This window comes from Leucopleurus acutus, assembly GCF_964270905.1.
Source record: "Leucopleurus acutus genome assembly, chromosome: 7".
NCBI classification, from domain to species: Eukaryota; Metazoa; Chordata; class Mammalia; order Artiodactyla; family Delphinidae; genus Leucopleurus; species Leucopleurus acutus.
The window spans coordinates 2393592-2420056 of record NC_139150.1 but is presented as its reverse complement, the minus strand read 5'-3'; the positions used below and the strand labels follow the sequence as shown (position 1 = coordinate 2420056).

Genomic DNA, 26465 nt, shown 5'->3' with positions numbered 1-26465 from the left:
TCGTAGAATCTTTGGACAAGGAGCCTGAAGGTTCTGTCTTCGTGGTGCCTCTGCCTGGGAGCTTGTTAAAAATACCGATTCCTGGGGCTTCCCTGGTGGCGCGGTGGTTAAGAATCCGCCTGCCAATGCAGGGGACACGGGTTCAAGCCCTGGTCTGGGAACTAGATCCCACGTGCCGCGGAGCAACTAAGCCCGTGCGCCACAACTACTGAGCCTGCGCTCTGGAGCCTGTGTGCCACAACTCCTGAGCCCACGTGCCACAACTACTGAAGCCCGTGCACCTAGAGCCCGTGCTCCGCGACAAGAGAAGCCACTGCAATGAGAAGCCTGTGCACCGCACGAAGAGTAGTCCCCACTCACCGCAACTAGAGAAAGCCCACGTGCAGCAATAAAGACCCAACACAGCCAAAAAAAAAAAAAAAAATACCGATTCCTGGGGTCTGATGAGGGATCCTGGGAGCGGTAGAAGGCACCACAGGGGCCAGTTGGGACCCTGGGTCCGTGTCACCCTCATCTGCAGGAGGGTCCCCTGCATCGCCCGTCAGGTAACTCTCAGCTCCGCTCACAACCCTCTGCACAGGCAGCTGCATTCCCAGGCGCCTTCAGCTAGGATTGCCTGAACGTGCCTCCCCCAGGTGCCCTGTAGCTCCAGGCAAGGAGCCGTGGCCTCCTGAACAGGCAAGGGTCCTCAAGCCTGCTTTCTGAGGGGCCACGAGTCGGGGGGCTCCCGGGAGCCATGAGGGAGCAGGCAGTGCCCACGTACAGGTGGCAGACGCAGCCAGAGGAGAGCAGACGAGGTTTCTCCAGGCACCAGCAGGTGTGGGCATGCTGGCCGGCCCGGGCAAGGGGGTGGGGATCCGGTCTGGGGGTCAGGCCGGCTCCCTAACCCACCCTCTGCCCCCAACAAGGTTTTCCTCTCACCTGGCTGCAAGCCACCATGCTAGGTGGGCCCATGGTGCCCCGCTGCTGGACTTGAGCTGACTGTCAGACCTGACCCTCGCCCAGGTGACGGGCACGGCAGACACTTCTCAGCACCTCGTTAGTGCTGCGCCTTGGCTGGGGGTCGGACGGGCACTGAGGCCCAGTGACCCAGCTCTAGGCCGCGTGGCTGAGGTACAGATGGATGACCTATCCTCTCCTGGGACCCTCCACGTCCCCAGCGCAAGGGCTCTGCTGCCTGGCCTGTCCCCGTGGTCCAGCTTGCCTGTGAATAAGACCTCGCACCGTCCTCTACACACAACCTCGGGCTGGCCTGCCCCCAGGCCTCCTTTCCTCTGGGAATGACGGACGTTTCCGCCTTGGAGAATCGCAGTGAGCAGAATGCGTCCTGGCACCGAGAGCTCTGCAGATGGTCACCCGCCCAGCGAGGCGTCGGGGGGTCCAGGCATCCGCCCAGCGAGGCATCAGGGGGTCCAGGCACTTCTCCCTCCCTCTGGGGGAGGGGCTGGCTGCATTTCACCAGACCTCATTTGCCAAATCACTGTTCATCCCAGCGTCCGCCTTTTCTGGCGCGTCCCTTCTTATTTCCGAGTCAGCCCCGAAGGCCCTGATGGTCGCTGGCTCACCGATTCTGCGAGCACTTATGAAGCGCCTGCTGTGTGCGGCTGCAGAGCTCTGGGCCAAGGACATCGTGGTGAGCGAAGCAGGCTCAGCTCTCCCTGGGAAACGAGTCCACAGACAAGAGACTTACCGTGGGCTGTGATAGTGCCTGAGAGCACAGGGAAGGGGAGGGGGATGAGCACAGGCTGGGGCCCCCTGAGGACCTGGGGGAGAGGGGATCAGCCCTGAAGCCACGTGGGGAGTAGAAGCTGCGGGAGAGCCAGGAGCTCTGACTGTTTGGGGAACGGGCAGAGGCCGGAGGAGCGGGACCGAGGGGGCGAAGGGGAGGTTCTCCAAGGAGCAGTTACAGGTTCTGCAGGATCTGGTGGGTGAAGATAGGGATTCATAATTTTTTGTTTGTTTGTTTGCGGTACGCGGGCCTCTCACTGCCGTGGCCTCTCCCGTTGCGGAGCACAGGCTCTGGACGCGCAGGCGCAGCGGCCATGGCTCACGGGCCCAGCCGCTCCGCGGCACGTGGGATCCTCTCGGACCGGGGCACGAACCCGCGTCCCCTGCATCGGCAGGCGGACTCTCAACCACTGCGCCACCAGGGAAGCCCCATCATTTTTTTAATGAGGGCAGGAGAAGCCTTTGAGGAATTCAAGGGGCAAGATGCCGGCAGCTCGTCCCTGATGAAGGATGGGTGGCATCCGGGTGTGGTATGAGCAGCAGAATGGCAGGGGGCGATCACCTCCCTCTTTTTGGAGCTTATTCTCCCATTAATGCAGCCTCGATCCTCAGACAAGGCGGGGGCTCCTGTTAACCTTGCCGTGTGGGCTTACAGGAGACGACGTCTCCCACACAGAGGGAGCTGGCTCTCGGGCAGGGTTTGCATTGAAGTCACACCTTTTGTATTTATCGCTGGGGCTGACCAAGGTGGGCCTGGAGCCTGACTTCTCGTGGGTCCGTGGTTCGGGCTGGATGGGGCCTGGGGAGCTGGTGGCCCGGTGGTAAGACGGGAGGACGAGCCCTCAGGAGGGACTGTCTGTGGGGCTTTGCGCACGTGCCGTTAGGAGGAACGTCGTTCAGAAAGGCAGGTTCCCCGTCCCAGGACCCCGTGGGATTTCCGTGAGTGTGGAGAGAGAGGCTCTGGGCAGGGGAGGGCTTCGGCGCGCTGCAGCTGCTCCTTGTTCTTAGGTTAGGTGGACGGCGCTGCCCTCTGGCTGTGATTTCCATTCGCGGAAACCAGGGTCTCTGGGGGCCTTTCATCTCAAAACCCGAGGTCAGGTGGCCCTGCACGGAGACAGCCCTCTCGTACCCCCTAAGCCCCCGCAGGGGTTCGCGTGGCTGCCCTGTCGGGAGGGCTGCCCTGGGACCACCAGCCGGAGAGCCCTTTGCCTCCCGCCCTGTCCAGAGCTCCTTTCCTAGATGGGGCAGCTCGGGACGGGAGAGGGGAGCGGCCTTGGCCACGCGTGGTCTCAGCTTGTTCCCGTGTCCCGGGTGAACACCTGGGCGCATCACCTGTGTCCTGGGACGTGCTCCGTCCTGTCCCCGGCTGTGTGGGCTGAGACAGAAGTGACGCAGTGAGGAAATAAGGCGTCAGGTGTATTTCTGTGAGAGGCATTCAGGCTCCCTTTATGGGGTCGGAGTTGGAAGGTCAAGCAGTTAAATAAATAACCTAGCGCGGAGCTGGTGGCCAACATCGACCACCCCGTGAAAGAGCAGAAGGTTGACGAAGGTCGCTCCGCTGACAGTCCGGGACACTGGCACGCAGAGTCAGCGGGGACAGGAGTTAGGAGTGAGGTGGCCACGTTACATGCAAACAGGTCGATTTCCTCCGTGGCAAGAGCGCTGGAACCTTTCGGTTGCTTCCCCAGCGTGACGGAAATCACGTGTGCAGAACAGGGTCATGCAACGTGCGTCGGGCCGGGTCGAGGAGACTGCCTTCCCCGGGGCCTCTGGTGGCTGGTGTTCCCAGGTGCTCCGGTGGGACCGTGAACCGTCAAGTCCTCTGCGTGTGCGTTGCCTTACTTCCAAGTTTCTGGGTTTTTTTTTAAACTTTGGTACATGAAACTGGCTTTCTTTCCCTTCCTTCCTTCCTCCCTCCCTCCCTCCCTTTCTTTCTTTTTGGCTGCATTGGGTCTTCGTTGCTGCGCGCAGGCTTTCTCTAGTTGCGGCGAGCGGGGGCTACTCTTTGCTGTGGTGCACAGGCTTCTCATTGCGGTGGCTTCTCTTGTTGTGGAGCACAGGCTCTAGGCACGCAGACTTCAGTAGTTGTGGCAGGCGGGCTCAGTAGTTGTGGCTTGCGGGCTCTAGAGCGCAGACTCAGTAGTTGTGGCGCACGGGCTTAGTTGTTCCGCGGCATGTGGGATCTTCCCAGACCAGAGCTCAAACCCGTGTCCTCTGCATTGGCAGGCGGATTCTTAACGACTGCGCCACCAGGGAAGCCCCTTAATCAACTTTTCTATGAAAATTCTGAATTGAATAGCAGACTCCTTGAAGTGGAAGCCAGGGCTCAGTTTCTCATGCAGAGTGGCTCCTGGTCAGTGTGTCACACTCGGGACTCTGGACCCGGCCATCTGTCTCAAACCCCCAAGGCCCCAGGGAGGGGAGACCTGCCCGGGGGCTCACGTGGCAGAGCCGGGGTGCTGGATGCCCGGCCCAGGTGTGGTCACCGCGGGTCCCTCGGGCCGTGCAGGGAGAGCCTGGGGAGTCCCACAGACCCAGCGGGATGCAGTGTCATCTCCTCCAAAGTGAAGCCAGCAACAGGCCTTGACTGCCTACCCGCAGCGCCTCGCCAGGTACCCCAGGGTGCAGCAGCGTCCGCGGAGGACAGACAAATGGGCCTGACGTCATCTTCACCCGAGCTTCCCAGAGCTGGGCCGGGAGAGGCCTCCAGACGTTTGCTGACACACAGCGTAACCTGCGTCTGGCAGGGCGTCCCTGGAACGTCATGCGCGGGGCCCGGCCTCCTGGTGTCGCCCTTTATTAGCTGGTGACTCTTAGCAAGTTCACTGAGGCCTTGGTTTCCCCACTGGAGAGTGGGGCTCACCACCCCCACCTCTACAAGTGGGTTAAAGGGTCGCGACGCTGTGCGTGAAGCTCCTGGCCCTGGTGGCTCCCAGAGGTGGTGACTTGCAGCCAACGACGTCACCTGCCTGGTCCTTCTCCAGGGGCCTACTCGGTAGTCGGGTGACAAGATTTTGAAAGATGAGGTTTCAGGCCAGTAACCCAAGGCCCTGAGAGCGCTGGGCCCCGGTGCCGGGGGCTCTGGCCTGTCGGCCCTGGAGGATCGTGGTGGGGAGCAAAGCAGAGGGTGTTAGGAGAGAAGCAGGACGGCAGGCAGGCAGTGGACACAGGGGAGGCCGGAAGCGGGGGAGGCGGGGCTGGGTTAGAGGGAGCTCCTTCTCCCCCTCTGCACCCCGCATCTTCCCTGGATCCGCGGCCCCTCCCAGCACCCCCGTCTCCCAGGTGACGGGGGCTGACGTCACCCTGCCCTGAGAGGCCGGTGGCTGGAACCCAGGCACAGACCATCAGTGCCATGTGGCAGCAACAAGGGCTGGCCCGCGGGGTCCCCGCACCTCGAAATGTCAGCTCAGGGGCCGGCCCCCCAGGGCGAGCACAGAGCCGGGCTGGGCCTGGGTGCTCACTGCCTGTGGACTGCAGCGTGAGTTGCCTGGGGAGGCGGGGGCTTCTGTCTGGCTTTGGCCCTTTCCAGGGGCGGGATGGGGGGCTGAGGGCGGCACCCCCAAACCCGGTCCTGACCTGGAACAGAACCACAGAAGAGGGCCTCCTGGGGTTCGGGGAAGGCAGGGTGCCCCTCCCTCCCCACGGCTGGCAGCCCTCCTCCTGGGCAGGGCGGGGAAGGAAAGCAGCCTCATGGAAAGAACGAAACCGTTAAATGTGCGAACACGTGAGGAGCTGTCGGGGGGGGGGGGGGGAGCTGCTTGCTGTGCTCACAGCCTGACGTGAACACGGCTCGGGCTCACACCCAGTGTGTGTGTGTGTGTGTGTGTGTGTGTGTGTGTGTGTGTCCGCCGTCCAGGCTCCTGATCTACGGGGAGTACTGCAGCCGCATGGAGCACGCGCAGAGCACGCTGAGCCAGCTCCTGGCCGGCAGGGAGGACTTCAGACAGAAAGTCGAGGTACTTGCCGTGTCCGAGCTTCCAGCTCCCTGGCCTCTTACCCGTTCCATGGGAAGCTGGGGGCGGGGCAGTGATGGGACGTTTTTTGTAGATGTTTTTGGCAGGTGGTTTTTTCTCCTTTGCATTTTGTTGGGGTTGAGAGTGGGCAGGGGGAGGTCACCGTCCCAGGCCAGGGCCCAGCCTGGGTGCCACTGTGGCAGAACCCCGGACCAGATCCGGCTGAGTGACTGAGCCCTGACCCTGGCCTATCGGGACCCCATGGGGGCCCCAGGTGACGGACCTCTGCTGGGAGCCTCCCACCCCTGCCGTGTCGTCCCCCCAGAGGCTGGGCTTCCCATGTTGTATCTGGCCGGTCAGACGGTTCCCAGGTTGAGCCCTGGTACACATCCCTTTGCTCCGGCAGTGCTGGGGGTGACTCGCCCCTCGGAGGGGCCCGATGCCCTCGTGTGTCCAGGCAACCCGTGGGGAGCCCCTGGTTCCTGAGGGCGGTGCCCCCGTTAGTGTGAGCTGGCCTCCCCCAGGGTCTCTGGTAGACCCCAGACCAGGCGTCACTCAGAATCCCCCCCATGTGGCCACTGCAGACCCCTGAGGCTATGAGAGGCAGCAGGGCCCCTGCCCGCCTGCTGTGAAGCCCACCCCTCTGCACACGCCTGGTTTGGGGGGGGCGGTCTCTGGGAGCCGGACCGGAGGAAGACCAGACACCTGGGCCCCAGTGCAGGGCTTGGGTCTGCCCCCGTCCCCAGGCCGGGGGATGGGAGTGTTGGGGTCCGGTGTGCCCGGGCAAGGATGCCCTAAATCCACCCGCTGCTCCCCCGACGCCCAGGAATGCACCCTGAAGGTCCAGGACGGGAAGTTCAAGCTGCAGGACCTGCTGGTGGTCCCCATGCAGAGGGTGCTCAAATACCACCTGCTCCTCAAGGTGAGACCGGCTGGAGGGGGTCAGGGCCCGGCAGCCCCCGGGGCGTGGGGTGGAGCCCACAGACAGGCCAGGGTGACAAATGAACAAGCGCGTAGAGTAAGGCAGCCCGTGCTTGGCGCCTAAAAACTGCAAATCAGTGCGGGGAGCTATGCAGTATTTGTGTGTCTTATGAATATTGTCAGTTAGTATGCAAGGAAAATTATGATCTAAATCGGTAAGAGAAGAGGAAAGCCGAGAGAGACAGAAAAGCATCCTCGGGCCGGAAGTAAGAGCTCCTGGGGCTCGTCTCTTAACCCAGTCCCTGAGCTTCCTGGTGGCCACGGAAACAGGAAGTCCTTCGGGACAGACAGACCTGCGCGGGAGACAGTGGTTTCTGTGAGATGCCAGCCAAGGCTCTTTAGTGAATCAGCAGGTCACCTGTTAGCGCGGCCCCTGGCTTTGTGGTGTCTTAATGTTCCCCCCGTTATCCACAAGAGTTGGAGACACCTCGCCTCGAAGCCGTGTGTCCCCTGGAGGAGGGCTCGCTGTCTGTCTGCCGGAGTTGGGCGGCTGGACCAGAGCCGGGTGGGGGTGGGGGTGGGGCTTTGTCCCGAGGGCCTGGCTCTGTCTGCACACCTGGGGCCTGGTGGGGACTCCTGAGTGGTCACCCACGCCTCACCACCACCCCCCCCCAGGAACTTCTGAGCCATTCCACCGACCGGCCCGAGAGGCAGCAGCTCAAAGAAGCACTGGAGGCCATGCAGGTGGGTAAACCGAGGCAGGGGAGAGGCCGGGCCAGCCTGGGGCTTCATGGACCGTGCCCGCCCTCTTTGACTGGACCTGGGCTCGGTAACAACCTTAGCTCGGTGATCGGAGATGTAGATCTTCCTGGGACGGCAAGAGGCGGAGCAGGGGCAGGGCGGTGGATGGGACCCACCAGGGGCAGAGGGGGCGGGTGGAGGGGGCTTCCCTAAGGATTCTCTTCTCTAGCCTCCCCTGGCCCACAGTGACCCCACCCCCACCCCCAGGCCTCCCTTCCTCTCGCTTCCCTGACCGTCTGCCAGACGGTCGACAGAATCCAGGCACCGGACCCAGTGCTGGGCCACCTGGCCCTCCCCTGCCTGCTGCCCAGTGTGTGGCATCTGCTTCTGAAATGCCCACTCCACCCAGGCACGGCGCCTCTCCCCTCCTCCCTCTGTCCATGGAAGCCCACTTTGCAGCTCAGCCCCCGGAAGGAGAGCCCAGCTCACGTCCCTCCCCCTCTTAGAACCCTACTGTGGCTCCCCACTGCCTGCTGAGTCAGGCCCAGACCCTCCCCCCGGCACACAGGCCTCCAGAGCTGTGCTGGCTTTGCAGTTGTATTTACCCCTAATGCCCCACCTTCCAGGCAGGCTTGGCCACGCTCAGGCCCCTGAAGGTGTCCGTTCTTTCCCACCTGTGTGTTGGCTCGGGCTGAACCTGTCCTTGTCACCTGGCAACGTCCTGTGCCTCCTCCATCTTTGCGAAGTGATCTTCCCAGGGGGATCGCCCCCTCTCTGGCTTCTGTCCCCCCACTGCTCGGCCGTCTGTTTCTGGAGCTTCTCTGAGCAGCCTGTCCTCTTTACTCCAAGTCCTGTGCGAACTCTGTGGCCTGTGCCATGGAGGCCCCGGCGGTTGCACGGCTCACCAGGCCCATCTTGTAATGTTCCTGCCTCGGGGTCTCCGATTCTGCCTGGCCAGTGGGCTCCCAGTGTGGACGGGCAGGGGGCACTGGAGGGGAGGCTGGAACCAGCTCTCACCCCCTACCCACCGCCTGGCTCAGGGTGTCTGTCCCGCTGGGCCCTCTGGATCGCGGTGGGCAGTGCCCCCTGGCGGCCAGCAGGAGACTGCAGCATGTGGGTAGCCGGGCTGCGCGGTGGGGTCGCCCTCGTTCCACCGAGGCTCTGTAGGGCCAAGAACTGGCTGGTCCAGGTCGACCTGGTTGTTTTCCTTCTACTCTGACCTAGAAGGTGGCCGAGTGACGGGGTAGAAGGAAGCTGTTCTAGGAGGAGGGATTTCCTGGCGCACCAATGGGGCACAGCTTTTCTGCGTCATTTGTCAAGTGGGGTGACGCTTCTCACCCCTGCGGTCATTTCGAGGGCCAGCCACCTCTGGGGACGGTGGACGGTGCTTTGGAGATGCCCAGCCCTTGCACGGTGCCGTGGGGTTCGTGGCTGAGCCCCTCACGCCCTGCCCAGCGTGGGCCTGCTGACCCGCTCCCCGCCTCTGTTGTGTCCCAGGACCTGGCGATGTACATCAACGAAGTCAAACGGGACAAAGAGACCCTGAAGAAGATCGGCGAGTTTCAGAGTTCCATAGAGAACCTGGTAAGTGCGCCGGCTCCCCAGGAGCGGAGACAGTCACGGGCACATATGCGTGTTTTAAAAAATGACTTTCAGGGCTTCCCTGGTGGCGCAGTGGTTGAGAGTCTGCCTGCCGATGCTGGGGACGCGGGTTCGTGCCCCGGTCTGGGAAGATCCCATGTGCCACGGAGCGGCCGGGCCTGTGAGCCATGGCCGCTGAGCCTGCGCGTCCGCAGCCCGTGTTCCGCAACGGGAGAGGCCACAACAGTGAGAGGCCCGCGTACCAAAAAAAAAAAAAAAAAATGACTTTCACAACCTCAGCATCGAATAAGTGGAAGGGCGACCGCACGCTCCATCCGTCCGGGTCGTGGAGGCACGTGCAGCCGGCTGAGCGCTCTCGCCAAGCGGGTGGAGCAGCTCCTGGAGCGGAGGCTGACCTCGCACTGCCAGGCTGTGCACCGAGACCAGCCCAGGGGCCCTGTGCACAAGGGTGGCCACTGGCTGAGGGCCCGAGGAGGGGAACGGTATTGACTGCTCTGCTCTGCCCTCCCTCCCTGGCCTGGACCGGGACTCTCTTGGGTCCAAGAGGAGAGTGCGGCGCCCAGGGGAGCACAAGGCTCCTAACACTCTGGGACCCCTGGCTCACCCACATCGCCTGTCGCCATGAGGGACAATAGAGAGGGTTTGGTCACTCTGCCCAGGAGTTGCCCTTGAGTTCTCCCCTCCCCCTTGACCTCTAGCAGGCAGGGCTGACACCTCATGGGACCTTATCCTCATCCTGGTCCATCAGAGGCTCAGCCTCGGGGCGTTGGGTGAACCACCGGGTCCTGCGGGGCGAGGAGATGGGCCCTCCCAGGAAGCAGGCACTCCCCGCCTGTGCCGACCGGTACCAGCCTCTCGCTGATCTGCTGAATGTCTAAACAGGGTTCCTCCGCCTCGGCACTGTTGACACTTGGGGCTGGACCGTTCTCTGTCGCGGGGCCTGTCCTGTGCATTGTGGGATGTTGAGCTGCACCCCTGGACTCTGTCCACTAGATGCTGGTAGCATCCCCACCCTTCAGGGGCCCAGGTCATGGCCACCAGATACAACTCCCGACATCACGAGATGTCCCCTGGGTACAGAATCAGCCCTGGCTGAGGACCACTGGTTTACACGCGTTTTCACTCTCCGGTCCCCGAACTTTTAGAGTCCGGGTGAGTGTCTGTCAAAAGCAAATCAGCACAGAAGCTTTTGCAAAGGAAGCCCCGCATGCCCAGGCTGACACCTGGTGCCCATTTGTCTGGTCCTCCCTGACCAGAGTCAGAAGAGCCCAAACAGGACTGTGGTACAGGCACGTGGTGTGAAGACAATCGTTATGTGTCGTCCAGCAAAGAAAAAAGAAGTCACTGAACAGCATTATGACCCGACCCCATTTTTCTTTCCTTTCAGAGGGCAGAGGAGGTTAAGGATGGCTGTGCGCCAGGCTGTTAGCGGTGGTGTTAGTGCCCGGTGGGGCCTGGGGCTGTTGGTTTTCCCCTCGTTGAGCGTTGGATGTTTTCCACATGCTCTACAATGGATGGATGGGCACTACTTTTGTGACAAGAAGACTTTTTTTTTTTAAGTTTTTACATACGACTAATTCTTGCGCATCAAATGACAGAAGTTAAGCAGCAGGGAAGCAGGTGTGGAGCGCTCCTGTGGGCCGGGCGCCCTGCTCTGCCCAGCCGTGTGGTTTTCTCCGGACCCCATCCCAGCAGGTGGAGCTGGTACCTTTCTTCCCGCCCTTTGGAGATGAGACACAGAGGCCCTGAGTCACTAAGCAGGTGCTGGTCCCACCCTGGGTGACACCCACGCTGCGCCCTTCGTTTTGCTCTGGCAGCTCCTGGAAAATGCAGAAAACTCTGAAAGAAGATGCTGAGAGCCCCCGTCGTAGCGCCAGGCGGGCTGGCCTGATAGCGTTTTGCGGCATCCTCTCCTGCCTGTTCTGTCCGCGTAGACCGCACAGGGAACGTGCCCAGAGACGTCTCTCTGAATCAGAGCAGAGCAGAGATGCAAACCAGGCAGAAAACGAAAATGAAATCCTTGCAAACCAGAGAGGGGGTTCCACTCGAAGGCTCTTCCTGTGATAGATGAACCACTGGCAGGACCCCCGCGCGCTGCCCGCCCTCTCTCTGATAAGCGCCGTTTGTTCTCTGTTTAATTTGGTTTCTCGGGGTCAGGCGTCTGGCGTTTCCCACCAGGTTCCTGCTCTGGCTCCATGATGACAGTGGCCTGCTAACTGACCCACACCATCAATCGCCCTTTGTTGCTGCAGAGCTGGAGGGAGTCCTCAGCAGGGACTGCAGAGTCTGCAGGCCCAGTTCCTCCCTTCTGTCCTCGGCACCAGCCGGGAACCGGGGGGGGGCTCGTCTCACATCGCTCCCGCCTTCGGTTTCAGTGGAAAACGGCCGCCCCGGACGCGCGCCCACCTGCGTTTCTCTCCACGTAGGGAACTTGCTCTGGCACCGGGACTAACGGCCTTGCCCTTTCTTTCCCAGCAAGTGAAACTGGAGGAATTTGGGAGACCAAAGATCGACGGGGAGCTGAAGGTCCGGTCCATAGTGAACCACACCAAGCAAGACAGGTGAGCGGAGCGGGCGCTGGGCTGGGTGGCACCCGAGTCAGACACGCCGCTCCAGGGTGCCCCGCTCCCCGGCGGGCCTGGAAACAGCTTCTCACGTGCACTTGGCTTTGGGTTGCGCCTTTTTAATTGCTTCCTTCCTTCCCGGTGAGAGCGACGGCCAGTGGCTGCCACGCCCGTGGGGCTGCCCTGCCTGCGGCCGGCACTGGACCGGCCGGGCTGGGGGACAGCCAGAGGCCCGGCCTGCGAGCGCACGGGCTCCTGGGAGCGGCCGTGTGAGCTGTTTGCCAAAGGACTGGGCGGGAGTGCGGGCGCGCGACGCGAAAGCTCCCGGGGAGCTGGCACGGCCCCAGCTTGTTCAGTCCTCCACGCACACCTGCTGCGTCCAAGGCCTGGGGCCGTGGCCGGGGTCACAGAAGACGTGAGCCCTGCCCCACGCGGCTCCTAATCCCGTGGAGGATGGACGTGTAAATGGGCAGTGACCGGCAGAGGCCAGTGCTGCGGGGAAGGCCAGCGGGGGCAGGGGCGTGGAGGATCCAAGGCCGGGCTGAGGGGTCAGAGTCGGCCGGGCGGGCCAGGCCGGGGGAGGGCTCAGGCTCGGGGAGGGAGCAGCCCTCGCGCTGCCCACCCGGGCGCCCACAGCCGTCCCGCGGCCTCGGACCCCGCTGCGTTGGCTGCACTGTCGGGCCCCTAGTGGCCGCACTGACGGGCCCCTGGTGGCCGCGCTGTCGGGCCCCTGGTGGCCTTACTGACGGACCCCTGTGGCTGCACTGATGGGCCTCTGGTGGCCGCGCTGTTGGGCCCCTGGTGGCCGCGCTGACGGGCCCCTGGTGGCCGCACTGACAGGCCCCTGGTGGCCGCGCTGTCGGGCCCCTGGTGGCCGCGCTGTCGGGCCCCTGTGGCCGTGCTGACGGGCCCCTGTGGCTGCACTGACGGGCCCCTGGTGGCCGCGCTTTTGGGCCCCTGTGGCCGCGCTGACGGGCCCCTGGTGGCCGTGCTGTCGGGCCCCTGGTGGCCGCGCTGACGGGCCCCTGTGGCCACGCTGACGGGCCCCTGTGGCCACGGTGTCGGGCCAGGTACCTGTTCCTGTTTGACAAGGCGGTCATTGTGTGCAAGAGGCGGGGCGACAGCTACGAGCTGAAGGAGATCATCGAGCTGCTTTTCCACAAGATGACCGACGACCCCATGAACAACAAGGACGTCAAGAAGGTGAGCCCCAGCTTCCCCGTGGTGACGGAGGGGCTTCTAAGGCTGGGCCGCCCGGTGCGGGGCAGGCACCGACCCCCCCGAGGGAGGAGTTGTGGGGTGGCTAGAGAAAGCGTGGTCAGGTGGGCTGGCCTCCACCCGCTCTGTGCTGGGCGCAGCACTACCCCCCCCCGCCCCGGCCTTTTGTCTGAGTCTTTCCTGGCGGGGGTCGGAGGGGCACGATCCGGATTGCAGCCCCCCAGTGAGGACCCTGAGCTGAGGGGCGTGGCCCGAGGCCGCTGGTGAGAGCCCAGCCTTAGACCTTGGCCGCTTGGCGCATGTGGCCCCCTGCGGCAAGCAGGCCCTCCTGCCCCTCCCCTGCCCTCCCGCTTTGGAGGAGGGCACCGGGTGGGCCTTGCTGTGGCTCGTGGGGCTCTGATGTCCAGCCAGTGGGCTGTGGCTGCTGGGGGTGGGGCCATGGCTGGTGAGGGAGGGGCCATGGCTGCTGGGGGTGGGGCCATGGTTGGTGAGGGAGGGGCCATGACTGCTAGGGGTGGGACCATGGCTGCTGGGGGTGGGGCCATGACTGGTGAGGGAGGGGCCATAGCTGCTGGGGGGTGAGGCCATGGCTGCTGGGGGTGGGGCCATGACTGGTGAGGGAGGGGCCATGGCTGTTGGGGTGGGGCCATGGCTGCTGGGGTGGGACCATGGCTGGTGAGGGAGGGGCCATGACTGCTAGGGGTGGGGCCATGGCTGCTGGGGGTGGGGCCATGGCTGCTGGGGGTGGGGCCATGGCTGGTGAGGGAGGGGCCATGACTGCTAGGGGTGGGGCCATGGCTGCTGGAGGTGGGGCCATGGCTGGTGAGGGAGGGGCCATGACTGCTAGGGGTGGGGCCATGACTCCTAGGGTGGGGCCATGGCTGCTGGGGGTGAGGCCGTGGATGCTGTGGGTGGTACGATGGATGCTGAGTTGGGGCTGCCGTGCTCTCTGGTTCAGTCCTGCTTCTGCACCCAGTGCTTGAGTACCTATGGTGTGCAGCCCTGGGCTGGGTGTGGGTGCGAGGAACCAAAGTGCTAAAAGAGGCTGGACTCCCGAGCTAACAGGTAGAATGCAGGTGCCACCTGGAAGAGCTGTTGGGGGTGACCTGCCTAGCCCTGATGTCCAAAACAGGCCACTGGGGCCCCAGAAGCAGTGACCTGAGGCCACCTCCCAGGCTCAGGGCTGAAGACAAAGCCCCCCAGGTTCCGCCCCGGCACCTACCCCTCTGGGAGGAAGGCCCTTGCCGTGGTGGTCCCATCCTGGGGCACTTGGCAGTGGGCAGTGCTGGGTTGCGGCACCCACCGCGGGGCTGGGCCAGGCCTCTTGATGATCTCGTCTCCCCTTTTCCTTTCCTCTCCTCGCGCTTCCTAGTCTCACGGGAAAATGGTAAGCCCCTGACGCTCACGTGCTCGCCACCTTCCTCACCTCCGGGCCCGATGCCAGCACTTCCTCCCTGAGTTGGGAGTGGGGTCTGGGGAGCCGGGTGGGCCTGAGCCGGGCTGGGTTCCCGGCGTTCTCCTCCTTCCTCCCCTCAGTGTCTGGATTAAGAGGAGACATGTATTTGTGATAACAGATTTGCCGGCTGCAAAGGGTGTCAAGTGAAACCCCCCCTCCCGCCTGCCCCACCCACTCCCAGTCCCTGGAGGTTAAGGACCTGGGTGGTTTCAGAGCCACTGGGGTTTGGCCTGTTCTCTCTCTGCCGCCCTTTGTCCTCTTTCTTCTTTCCCTCCCTCCTTCCCTCTTTTCCTTTTTCCCTCCACCTTTCCTAACACAGATGGGCTCAGGCTTCCCAGACGCTTCTTCCTGGGCCCCTTGGAAGCCCCGAGCGACAGCCGGGCCTGGTGGTGGCTGAGGGGTGGGAAGGCTGGGCTGACTTTGCCGCAGCTCCCCAGGCCCATGGCCTCCTCTGCCTTTTTTGTTTTTTTCTGTTGTTCTAATTCAGACCAGTGAGCTTTTTTGGCATCACATTTAGGAAGTGAAAGTGGGTGGGCTGGCGTCCTGGAGGGGGCCCCAGGTGAACGCCTCAACGCGGGTCATTAGAAGTGGCCTGGGCTAAACCAGCAGAGGCCTCAGTTGAGGGTGCACCTTGGAGGGGGTCGGAGGTGGGTCCCAGGACATCTCGTTAGAGGCTGCATACACATACACACGCGTGCACGTACAGGCCCGGGCACGAGTGTGCCTGTACCTGTGCCCGTGCACCTGTGTGCACCTAGCCATGCCCGTTGCAAGCGTGTCCCCTGTCTCCTCCCACAGTGGTCCTATGGTTTCTATCTAATTCACCTTCAAGGCAAGCAAGGCTTCCAGTTTTTCTGCAAGACGGAAGACATGAAGAGGAAGTGGACGGAACAGTTTGAGATGGCCATGTGAGTCCGCCGTGGCAGCGGCGCGGGTGGGAGGCCACGTGGATCTTTCTCGGGGAACCCGCCCCCCCGGGATGCCAGCCCCTTCCCCCCGCGTGGCAGCCTCGCTCTTTAATCTACAGTGGCCAGAGGGCCCTCCCCCTGGGGCCGAGCCTCCCACACTTGACCGGCAGGGCAGCGAGTGGCCAGGAATGGCCATGGTGCCAGATGGACTCACGGTGACCCAGATCCCTGGGTCTTACAGGCCGGTAGATTGTCACCTTTGGGGAAAAGCCCCAGAGCTGTTTTTCCATGAAATCTAGGAGGAGCCCCAGTTAGCCCAACAGAGAAAGGTGATCATGGGGGTGCCTGGCCACATCAGACCTTGAGGCCAGGTGGCAGGTCCTGGGGGCCTCCGGGCAGGTGCACTCACCTCCCTGGCCTCTTCCTCCTGGTGAGATGCACATGAAGGGAGGGTCCAGGTTCCGGGATTATTGGGAGGATCCAACGGGGTCCCGCGTGGGACACATCAGAATAGATGGCGGCCAGGCGGTGGGCCCCAAGGCTTTCTAGGGGTTGTAATTTTCTCCCCACCGTTCTCATGAAAATTTTCAAGCATTAATCCAAGTTGAAAGAACGTCACGGTAAATGCCCGGCCTGCTCCGTTCGCGTCTTGTGCTGCCCTCTGTCACATGCCGCCCCCAGCCCTGGTGCCGTCTGCTAGCGGGCGTGTCGTAGTGAACTGCAGACCTCAGTGCGCGCGAGGGTGCCCGTCATGAAGCCACGATTTGTTTAGATCTTTATATCTCGGGCTCGCGCACAGGGACATCCTGGTGCGGTTTGCTGAGCCCACGCCAAGCCCTGTCCAGATACAGCCCTTAACCATCACCCCAGAAGGTTCTCGAAAGCTCCCACTCGGACCCTTCATCCTCCCCGGGGTGTCAGGGCCCCTCGGGTCTGCCCGGGGGTCGGGGCAGATCCTGGCTCTGAGTCCTGGCCTCCTGACTCCCGGCCGCGTTCCGGAGCCCGGCTGGTTTGGCGGCTCCCGTTTCGGGGGGGCTCAGGGAACCTGGAGCCCGCTTTCCCTCCCATCAGGTCAAACATCAAGCCCGACAAAGCCACCGCCAACCAGCACAGCTTCCAGATGTACACGTTTGACAAGACCACCAACTGCAGAGCGTGCAGGATGTTCCTCAGGTGAGGCGCTCTCCCGGCCCCCGAAGGGGCCCGCTGCTGCCTCCCTCCTGTGCCCCCATCGCCGCCCAGCACCCCTAGGCCAGCACTGTGCTGGGCCCCAGGGACCCGGGGAGACATCCCATCGTGTGGGAGGCAGCCGGCCCTCGGACGTTTGGGATCCAGCCGGGAGGGGAGGTGCCTGTCCCCGTGGGTGCCCAGGGCCCCCTGTGGGGATGGCAGAGCCAGACTGCGCATCGGGTCGGGGGTCCTGGGCCCCAGGGCTTTGAGGGGTGATGCCCTGGGGGGCAGAAGGCAAGGTGGGTCTGGTGGTCCACCTCACCTCCTGCCCCTTCCCCCTCCCACCCCGGTGCAGAGGCACCTTCTACCAGGGTTACCTGTGCACCAAGTGTGGCGTCGGGGCACACAAGGAGTGCCTGGAGGTGACCCCTCCCTGCAAGATCAGTGAGTACCCATCCCCACCCTCCCCGTGGGGCACAGGCCCTGGGGGCTGGTCCTCAGGGTCCCACGACACACCCCGAGCCGAGGGTCCCGTCATCCCTCGCAGCTGCCGGCTCTGGCGGTGTTCCCACATTCTCCTGTCCTGCCATGGTGACCCCACGGGGCAGGGACCAGATGAGGAAACAGAGGCTCAGAGAGGGGAGGACGCCGGCCCCGGGTCACACTGTGTCAAAAGGCCCAGCCGGAGCGGGAGCGGGCATTCCATGGCAAAGCCCTCCTCCTAACTGCATACTGGCTGGCTTCTCTCGGCCTCTTGGGCACCCGCTGCCGCGCTGCAGTTGTAAGCGTCTAGAATCTCCACCCCGCAGAGGGCACAGGACATTCCTGGCAGTTGCATGGAGGTTTCCGGTCACAGAGGAACACCTCACCCCTGGGTTCCCCCGCCCTGGAGAGGCCCGGCCCTCTTTAGCGACAGCCCTGTTTGTAGACGGTTCACGTGCGTGCACGGCACCTACTGTGCTCCCCTTTGCCTCAGATGGGGAAGCCTGAGGCTCCTGTCAATCGTCTTGGTTTGGGGGATGAGTTGGGGGAGGGCCCAGCCTAGAGCAGCTGGACGGGCCGCCGGAAAGCCTGAGATGGTTCTGAAAGGTTTCAAAGCCGCCACGGTCAGGGACTGGCTGAGCTCTGGATCCGGGCGTGGGGCACCCGCCAGGCACCACACTGCTCGCCCTGCTTCATGGGGCCCAGATGCTCCCACATCCCCGTGAAATGGGACTGTTATGCTGACATGCACACTCGGGAGCTGCGCTCAGAGCGGGTTAACCACGCTCCAAGTAGACAGGGAAACATGCCGGGCCTGCTTGTCCCCCGAGAGTAGGAGAGTTTGTTAATTCCTCATTTACTGTGACTGCTGGTCCAGTGCCCTGATCTGGGAGGAGGGTCCGACAGGTCAGCCCAGCCCCCCTCGTCCCCACCAAGGCCCGCCCGATGCAGCCCACTCCGGCCCGGCGGAAGTTCAGCGACCCTGCCAGTCTCCTCCGGGCTAGAGGATGCTGCCGGCCCCGACTGGCCCCGACGCAGCTTTTCAGCTTCGCCCATGGCTACCGCCCTCTTGTGGCCATGTGTCCTTTGCGTCAAGCGACTGGACAGTTCATTTCTTCTGACATTTTTTTCCTGATCTTAAAAGTAACATATTTCTTTATCAAAAACTTAGAGGAAAAAAAAGAGGAGAAATGACATAAAGAAGAAAACAATTATCACTTATGAACAGATTAAGAAATAACCCAAGGTGATAGTCTGGTGTATTTCCTGTCAAGTTTTCTTTTTTTTTTTTTTTGCGGTACGCGGGCCTCTCACTGCTGTGGCCTCTCCCGCTGCGGAGCACAGGCTCCGGACGCGCAGGCTCAGCGGCCACTGCTCACGGGCCCAGCCGCTCCGCGGCATGTGGGATCTTCCCAGACCGGGGCACGAACCCGCGTCCCCTGCATCGGCAGGCGGACTCTCAACCCCTGCGCCACCAGGGAAGCCCAAGTTTTCTTATTTTTAGATAATCTTTCTGTTTCCTTTTCCCTGATTATTAAATACCCATTTCCCATAGAAGATATAGAGAAAAGTAAGGGAGATGAAAGGGATCCTGGTTTTTGTCACACCGGGCAAAAACAGCTGCCGTTAGCCATCACCTGCCTTCTCCCTTTTTTGCAATGCCCCCGCCCCCGTCCCCCATCTCTTTTTAGGTTTTTGTGTTTTTCATGATGTGTATAGTTGAGGCTTTACCAGTTAGGCAATTGCACATCTTTCGAAAGCTGAAGTCACCAGCACCCTCCCCGTGTCACTGAGAGCCATGGTGGGCACATGGTTTTATTTTAAGGAGCGTGGGCTTCCCCCAAGGGCACGTGCCTGATGCCTGACGCCTGTAACCTCTGATCTGCAGGGTCTGTCGGATCTTATGTCTGCGCAAAGCAGGCTGCAACTGTGCATGTGTTAGACGGTGTTGAAGTCACATCAGCCACACGTTAGCCCTTGTGGTGCTTGTTTTGTCTGGTGGTGGTGTGGCAGCTCAGCTTGTCAGATGGCCGGGGCCCAGCCTGGAGCTGTGTCATCCCCTTGGGTCGCCCCAGGGCAGGCAGAAAGAATCTTTAGAATGTTTGCCTTCCATCTGACGAGCTGAGGTGTCCCGTGTCCGAGGTGCTGACAAATAGAGTAGCACGACTACCACGTCTTTTGTCATTTGCCCACGGCAGGCATCACTAATCAATTGTGGAAACCTTTCCTTTGAGCCCAGGTTCTGTCCAGTGATCAGGCAGTTGCTGCCGTTGGAGCAGGGTTGGCTCATGCAGGAAAACCTGTTTGCCACTGGGTCTGATACCCAGTGTGTGTTCTCCCGTGGGGCCCCTAAAACCAGAGCTCAGAAGTCGCCATCAGAAGTAGTCGAGAGATTTTCGCGGTCACCAAGCACGCACGTCCGTAATCCAGGTCTGAAAGGAAGGGCCTTGGAGCTCACCTCGCTCACACACTCGGGCGCGCCCAGTGGCTCTGACCCCTATGTGCTTCCTTTTCAGGTTCTCCTGCAGACCTGGTGAGTCCCCCAAACCATTCCCTTCCCATTGCCCTGCACCCTACGCCGTCCCGTGCCTGGAGCCGGAAAGACCCAACCGTTCCGGCCCTCACGCTCCTGGGGCCAGGCCGGCTTGCAGAGCCCCTGTTGGTTACGAGGGGCCTTTGTTTTCCTTCGTGGTCGTCAGTAGAAATGGGTCCCTGTGCATGGCCTCCTGGGCGCTGATAGCTTTCCCCCTGCCCGGCTGCCCACCCGTCCCACCTGCCCAGTGGCTTGCTGGCGGCTCTGGGTCCCCAGCTCTGTGATAGGCGTCTGCCCACCTGCCCCCCATCCTGATAGACGTAGAGCCCTCTCTTCAGCTGACTTGGGGACGGAGTCACTGAATTCACTTCTGGATTGTGGGCGTCATTTCTCTCCCCAGCCGTGGGGGTCCAGTCAAATTAACCAGCATGTAACGGGCTCTTCCTGGGCCCTGCATGGGCTACAGAGATGCCCTCAAAGAGGAGGGAAGACAGAACATTTAGTGTATGCAGCAGGACACGTCCCGGACAGAGACGACAAACCCCAAGCTTTGAGCAGGGAGGCCCTGGGCTGGGGTGGTCAGGGCAGGCTTCCTGGAGGAGGTGGGAGTTACTGGTAAGGGATGGGAGGGGAAGAGGACGGATGTCCCAGGGCTGCGGAGGGGTACAAAGGTGGAGGGTGTAAGTAAGTATCGTGTCACACAGGGAAATAGGTTGTCACCATCACAAATGTCCGTGGGCGCTCAGGACGTGTCCCTGGCCCCCTCCCCGCTTCCTGCCTTGACCCTTCCCTCTGGGTGTGGGGGGCAGGGGGTGTGGGATGCTTGGGCAGCCTTCCCTCCTCACTATGCTCTGTCCTTGCTCTCACAGGACACCTCTGGAGCGGGGCCAGGTGAGTCTGTGGGACTTGGGTCTTCTCTGGTACCGTCCTTGTCAGCGGTCACCCTGGGAGCTGAGCCTGGGCCTGGCCGCGGTGTCTGCCACCTGGCTCCGGGCTCCCAGGGTGTGTGCTGCCCTCCGGCCCCATCTCCCTCCCACCTCCACGGCCACTTGCCCTGGGAGCTTCCTTAGTTTTTGATGACGCAGCGCCAGGCATGGGGCCAGGGCCCAGCCTGCAGAGAGTCAGGGAGCTGCAGCCCGGAGACCCCGAGCAGAGCAGACTCTGGGACACTGCTGCTGTCACTTTACCATTTTCTCCGTCCCCCCACGTCCCCCTTGCTCTGCATTGGGTAGCAGGAGAACTGAAGGCACCAGGTATGAGGCAGCCCGAGCTGCAGACAGAGTCCAACCTAATCATGAAAACAGAAAACAAAAACCATGCTGCTGCCTCTGGGGCACCGGCTTCAGGAACCAGGCCTGGCAGACGCGGCCCATGCAGGGCTGGGCCGGTCAGAGCAGGGCACGGTCTAGGAGAGGCCTACAAGTTTTGGGGGGGCTCAGGTGGGCCCCCCCGTCAGCCCAGGGCTGCCCCGGAGTGGCCGTGTGGCCTTGGCAGGTCGCTGACCCGGCCCCCACCTCTAACAGGAGGGATGCCCCGTCTTCTACTCCATGTGCTGACTCTCAGTCACAGATTCGAAAGGTGTTTGGGTGACGGCACAGAAAGCGCTCTTTAAAAATAAGTTGCCGTTACTGCAGTGATACCCTGAATCTGTTAATCTCATAAATCGTTTACTTATGATATGTAACAAAGGGACGTGGGAGCCTTACGGGAGGAATTTAGGGAGGGGCGATACAGGCCCATGGCCCGCTTCCAAGAGCCCTGAGAGGTCTGAGAAGGCCGGGGAGGTCAAGGTCAGCCTGGGGTGGGCTGCCACCGGGACAGAGCCACCGAGCCTCGCCCTCTCCTGCCCTGTCCTTCGCAGGTCCCAAGATGGTGGCCGTGCAGAATTACCATGGCAACCCTGCTCCCCCCGGGAAGCCGGTGCTGACCTTCCAGACGGGTGATGTGATTGAGCTACTGAGAGGCGACCCTGAGTCTCAGTGGTGGGAGGTGGGTCCTGGACCTGGGAGGGTCTCGGGCCCCCGGCTACCCCCTCCCCGCTCCCCAGGCTAGAGGCAGAGGGTCCTGCGTTTCCAGGCAGGGGTGGGTTTGGGGTGCAAGACCATCGGGGTCGAGAGGAGTGGGCTGTTAGCAGGGCCCGGGTCTTGGGGTGTTTGCCTTGAGGTGGTAGGGAGTGCAGCATCCCCTCACGGTAGAGATCGTCCTCCTGGCGTCCAAGCCCTTTCCCTGTCTGCCTCCTGCCTGGGTTATGTCCTGCACACACACACCCCAGGCCCCGCCCAGGCCATGCCGCGCCCACCCTGCTCCCCACCTGCCCCAGTTCAGGCCAGCACCACCTTGCTCAGCACTGGGGGTGCAGCATGACCGAGACCCGCCCACCGCCCTGCCCCAGGAGGCCCAAACACGGACACAGGTCCATGTGATGGTTTACGGCTCTGAGCTGTGAAACCTGCTCTTCTGATTATAAGGCCTGAGAAAGGGGAGCCATCGGTGCTGCCCTGAGATTTCCTAAGCCCGTGTCCACGGGGTCTACGTGGTACCGCAGGAAACCGGGGCACTTGCCCAGCCTGGGTGACCAAGGCGACCTGCTTAGAGCTGATGCTATAGTGCGTGTGTTCAAGTGTCCAAGTACTGTTACTGCCGTCGTTGTTGTTGTGTGGTGGTCCTTGTCAGCACGTACTTACTTACGAACTTATCGCACCAGACTCGGCCTCATGTAACTGGAGATTCAGGAGCTGAGAAGGTGTCTGCAGTACAGCGTCTGCCCCGCGCTGACCCCAGCCACCCAGTTCCCCTCCCTAGCTGTCACCAGGGCCATCAGGTTTGGGTGGCCTTGCAGAGACACTTTGCTGATGTGAAAGTGGGGGCCGGGAAGGCCTTGGGAGGGTCTTCCAGGCAGAGCGAACGGAGAGAGTGAACAGTCGCCCCCAGGCCCTCCCACGCTGTGCTGTGTTTTATCAAGACCCCCAGGTCCACACGCCCCTCACAGTTTGGGGAGGGCCGGTGTGGCTAAGAGGAAACGGCAGCCAGGAGAGGGGGCTCTGGTCCCAGCGCTGAACAAGCCGCGTAACTTCTCTGGGCCTCAGCATGTCCTCATCTGTGACGTGAGGGCGCCCCAAACGGTGATGAGGTCAGCTGAGGTCACAGCAGGAAGGTGGTGCTGTGATGGGCTTCGCAGGGACTCCCCTCGTCTTCCTCAGGACAAGCTCAGTGCACACTACAATCCCCTCTCCCCCCACCACTGGCCAGGCCAGGCCCCGCCGGCCCTGACCATCTGTCCTCTCCCAGGGTCGGTTGGTGCAAACCAGGAAGTCAGGTTACTTCCCTAGCTCGTCTGTGAAGCCCTGTCCAGTGGATGGAAGGGTGAGTACTTCCCGTGGAAGCTTCTGGAGCATGGTGGCCAGGGTGCCGTGGGTGCCGAGAGCTGTCTCCTCGCTCAGGACGCCCTGGACTTGTTCAGGCCGTTGTGAGCTGGCCCTGGAGCTGGGATGAAGGGCCAACGGGCAGGGGATCCCTCCTCTTGGGAGGGCCTGGCTGTTTTAAAAACACTAAAATGGGCGTCTCTGCAGCAGGTGCAATGGACCAGAGACCAGCCGCCTTTCTCCACACTGGAGGGACTGTATAAGTCTTCTCCCTCGAACATAAGGACTCAGAGCTAGATGTTATTATGTTTAGAAGAGAGGCAGTATGGCATTTCTTGCATCTGAGTACTGTGGCGCAAATTCTGCTCCGTTACAAAAGGCATCGAGCTTGCATCACCCACACACACCCCAGAAAAAGCTAAAAGTGAGAGAGTGAAACTTCTCCCGAAGGAGCAGCAGGCAGGTGCCCGACCCCCTGGGAGCCCCGGTCCACCTACCGGGCCCTGCCCGGCCTCTGGCCCCACCGCCCAGCCTGTGCTTCTGTGCAGGCCGTTGCCCAGTCGAAGGAGAAAGCCTTTTAGGACAGGCTTTGCTGGCAGGTCGCAGGGACCAGACAGCAGAGGAAGAAAATGTCACTAACTCACTGGGTGGCCTGCGGGGGGGCAGGGGGTCCCTCAGGGTCCCTTCCCAACCCCGGCCCTCAGTTTCCCCATCTGCATGGTGAATGGGGTGGGGAAGGGACAGGTAGTCTAGGAGGCTCTTCCCAGCCTGTGGCCCAGTGAGGGGAAGTCAGGCCAGCGAGGGCGCAGCGCGGGGTCTGGAGAGCCGCGAGGTTTGCTGCAGACGCGGCTCTCCACCTGCAGAGCACGCTGCTGCCAGCCCAATGCCTATCCTTGGGGCTGCGGCCCGTGTGCTGCAGAGAGGACGCGAGGTATAGGGTGTGCTCCTGTCCACTGCTGAGCAGTCGTAGCCGCCTTCAGGTTGCTCTCTTTCTCCTTACACTGCACTGTTAGTTGGGTGCTATATATTCATTCATTCGGTCAATCAATCAATCATTCATTCGATCAGACCCACTGAGCATCTACTCAGAGATGGTGAGTCCTGGCTGCTGCCCTCAGGGACCTCCCAGGCCAGTGGCTCTGGGCCTAAGTCCACAGACGTCCTGGTAGCCAGTGCTGGGCTCCCGGGGTCATTGATGATAGGACGTCGCTGGGCCCCGCCCTGTGGACAGTGCCTGGGGATACACCAACCCGAATGTTCTCTCCTGCCAGCCGCCCATCAGCCGGCCGCCGTCCCGGGATATGGACTACACCGCATACCCCTGGTGAGTGGATCAGCGGGGGCCCCAGGCTGCCTCTCGTGTCTCCAGGGCAGCTGAGCCAGGCTGCACGCGGCCGCCTTCTCCCCTCCTCGGCTCTGAAGCGCTGGGAGCCCCCGGGGAGTCTTCTCTACCCCGAGGCCGCTGTTTCCCCCGTCTATAAACAGACCATCAGGTTCTAACATTTGGGAGAACGAAGCCCTTTTTAAAATGTGATCTTACTTGAGCCTTGTCTAAAATACCAGTATATAGAAGGAGGTATATTTAAGGCCAATGTTATAATTGTATTTGCTCATACGGGCTTGATGAGAGCAGTGGGGCTGTTTGATGAATAAAACGTGGAGGTGACCCGGTAGGTACGAGTCTCAGATGCAGGTTGGCCTCAGGGCCAGCTTTTATCACTCTGCCGCCTGGCTCACCGGCTGCCTGGAAGAACGACTGCCCTTCAGTGACCGTGGCCCTGCAGAAGCTCGCCCTGTGGCAGCCCCAGAGCAGTGGGCCGCTCGACCCCGGGAGGGTCTGCCCTTGTGGTTTTCGGTTTGGGGTTGATCCCTGAAGCCACCCCGGGACCCCTGTGCCCAGTGGTGTGACGTGCCTGCACCCTCGGTGTCCGTGGCCTCCCCGGCGCCGCCCCATCTGGGTCTGTGAGAACCCTGGGTCTGTTCCAGTGCACTGTTCACTCTGCATTTGGGTCTAATGTGGAGGGTGGAGGACTTAAGCTGTGATTTTCACTTGGGGTAACGCACAGAACTTTAATTTTCTAATGAATCTGTTTACAAAAGTCCCAATTCAGCCCGACAGGGAGGTGCAAATGGGGTCAGGCTTTGTTCTTGAGGTTGGGGGTCGGGGTGGGCTTCATTTCCATAGAGCTGGCGAGAAAAGCTTTCAGTCAGTGTGTCGGAAACCCACCCATGGAGATGCTGATGGTCTCCAGTATGTTAGGACACAAAACAAAACCCCACGTGAGCAGTTTGTGTTTATCGCTGCTTATTAAACAATGACAGCTTGGAAAGGAAGTTTGATCTAATGTCTTGTTACCCTGAACGCCTCCTGCAGGCCCAAGGTTCTGGAGGGTGGAGGCCGCGGTGGAGTGCCTGGGGCCTGTTTGGGGTCCTCGTCTCTCCCCCAACCACCTTCCCTGTGCGGGCTGTGAGCCGGCACGCGGATGCCCCGCCCCGCGGATGCCCCGCCCCGCGCGTCTCCTCCAGACCCCGCCCACTGCTCGCCCCTCCTCCTGGGGGCGTGGCCTCACGTCCCAATAGGCTCTTCGGCAGATTAGAGACGTGTCAGTGAACAGCCCCGTTTCCTCCTCTGCTCCAGGTTTGCCGGCAACATGGAACGGCAGCAGACCGACAACCTGCTCAAATCCCACGCCAGCGGGACCTACCTAATCAGGGAGCGGCCGGCCGAGGCCGAGCGCTTTGCCATAAGCATCAAGTACGTGGAGGCTGGGGCTCAGAGAGACCCTCCCCTCATGCCGTTCCGAGCCAAGGAGCCCACATCCCCTCCGGATTCTGGGCTTGTTGGGTGTGGCCTTGGGATGCGTTGCCCACGCCAGGGCACTTTGGAGATGCAAGGGCGTCAGCGGGTCTGCACAATGCACCTGGCCCGGGACAAGCGTGAGTGATCCCGCCTGCCGTCGGCCTTGCCCGAAGCCGCCCCGTGAGCTCGGTCCGGCGTTTTTCAGGTGGCGGGGACCAGAGGAGCTCAGGGATGGGGATAGGCCTGTGGTGAGAGGTCGGGGACTTCCAGCGGCCCCGCAGGTGGCCTTGGAGAACACGGACAGTCACGCTGCTGCCAGCTCGGGGCTCCAGCCCGTGGCCTTTGGGCTGGGGTCACCCTGCTCAGACTCTGCCCCCTTGTGGGTCTTCTGTCTCCTCTTCAAGAGACAGAATCTGATTGGTCGTTGGTCACCATTGGCATAGGACACACACTGGACAGGAGTCTCAGGCCGGTGAATAGAGGGTTCTGGTTTGCCGTGACCTTGATGGGGTCAAGAGCCCCCAGCAGGGTGACCTGTATCCAGGGAAGGCCCCCTCGGGTCTGCTGGGTGGGTGCTGGGTGGGGGGTGGGGCAGGCCCAGCGACCGGGCCACCGGACGGCCACAGAGTCACCGCCTGGGTGCTTCTGGTATCGAGTCACAGAAGCCAACGCGAGGGAGCAGAGAGGCCCTCTCGGTAGGAGATGCAGGAGCGCCTCTGGCCGTTAGGGCCAGACGGGAGCCGGGCTCAGTGGGCCGCACCCAGGTCCTGAGCACACAGCCCACTCCCATCTTTCCATCTCAGCTTTTGTTCTCCCGCCCCCTGCATCAGCTTCCTCTGCATCTGTGCCCAGTGGGGGCCGAGGGCATGAGCGCCCCAGCAGCAGGGTGCGGGTCCCGGCCTGAGCACGTGCTGCCGGCCAGCGTGCCTGCGCGTGTGCACGTGCGTGAACGTATCCCCATCCCCTGCTTGCGTTACTGGGAGGTCATGCCCTGGTCATCCAGGACAGGGTCCCACTGTACAGAAC

General features: G+C 62.0%; 1 protein-coding gene across 1 annotated transcript in view; it reads left to right on the top strand.

The window, feature by feature from the left end:
* The window catches only part of VAV2 (vav guanine nucleotide exchange factor 2), a 178767-nt gene that overhangs the window by 141427 nt on the left and 10875 nt on the right, over window positions 1-26465 (top strand). The window contains exons 9-21 of the mRNA XM_082842727.1: window positions 5585-5684; window positions 6508-6603; window positions 7278-7346; window positions 8841-8927; window positions 11421-11506; window positions 12580-12712; window positions 14982-15091; window positions 16163-16264; window positions 16617-16730; window positions 21101-21266; window positions 22566-22640; window positions 23911-23963; window positions 25278-25394. Coding sequence (XP_082698853.1) covers window positions 5585-5684; window positions 6508-6603; window positions 7278-7346; window positions 8841-8927; window positions 11421-11506; window positions 12580-12712; window positions 14982-15091; window positions 16163-16264; window positions 16617-16730; window positions 21101-21266; window positions 22566-22640; window positions 23911-23963; window positions 25278-25394 — 1308 coding nt within the window. The remainder of the gene's footprint in view (window positions 1-5584; window positions 5685-6507; window positions 6604-7277; window positions 7347-8840; window positions 8928-11420; window positions 11507-12579; window positions 12713-14981; window positions 15092-16162; window positions 16265-16616; window positions 16731-21100; window positions 21267-22565; window positions 22641-23910; window positions 23964-25277; window positions 25395-26465) is intronic.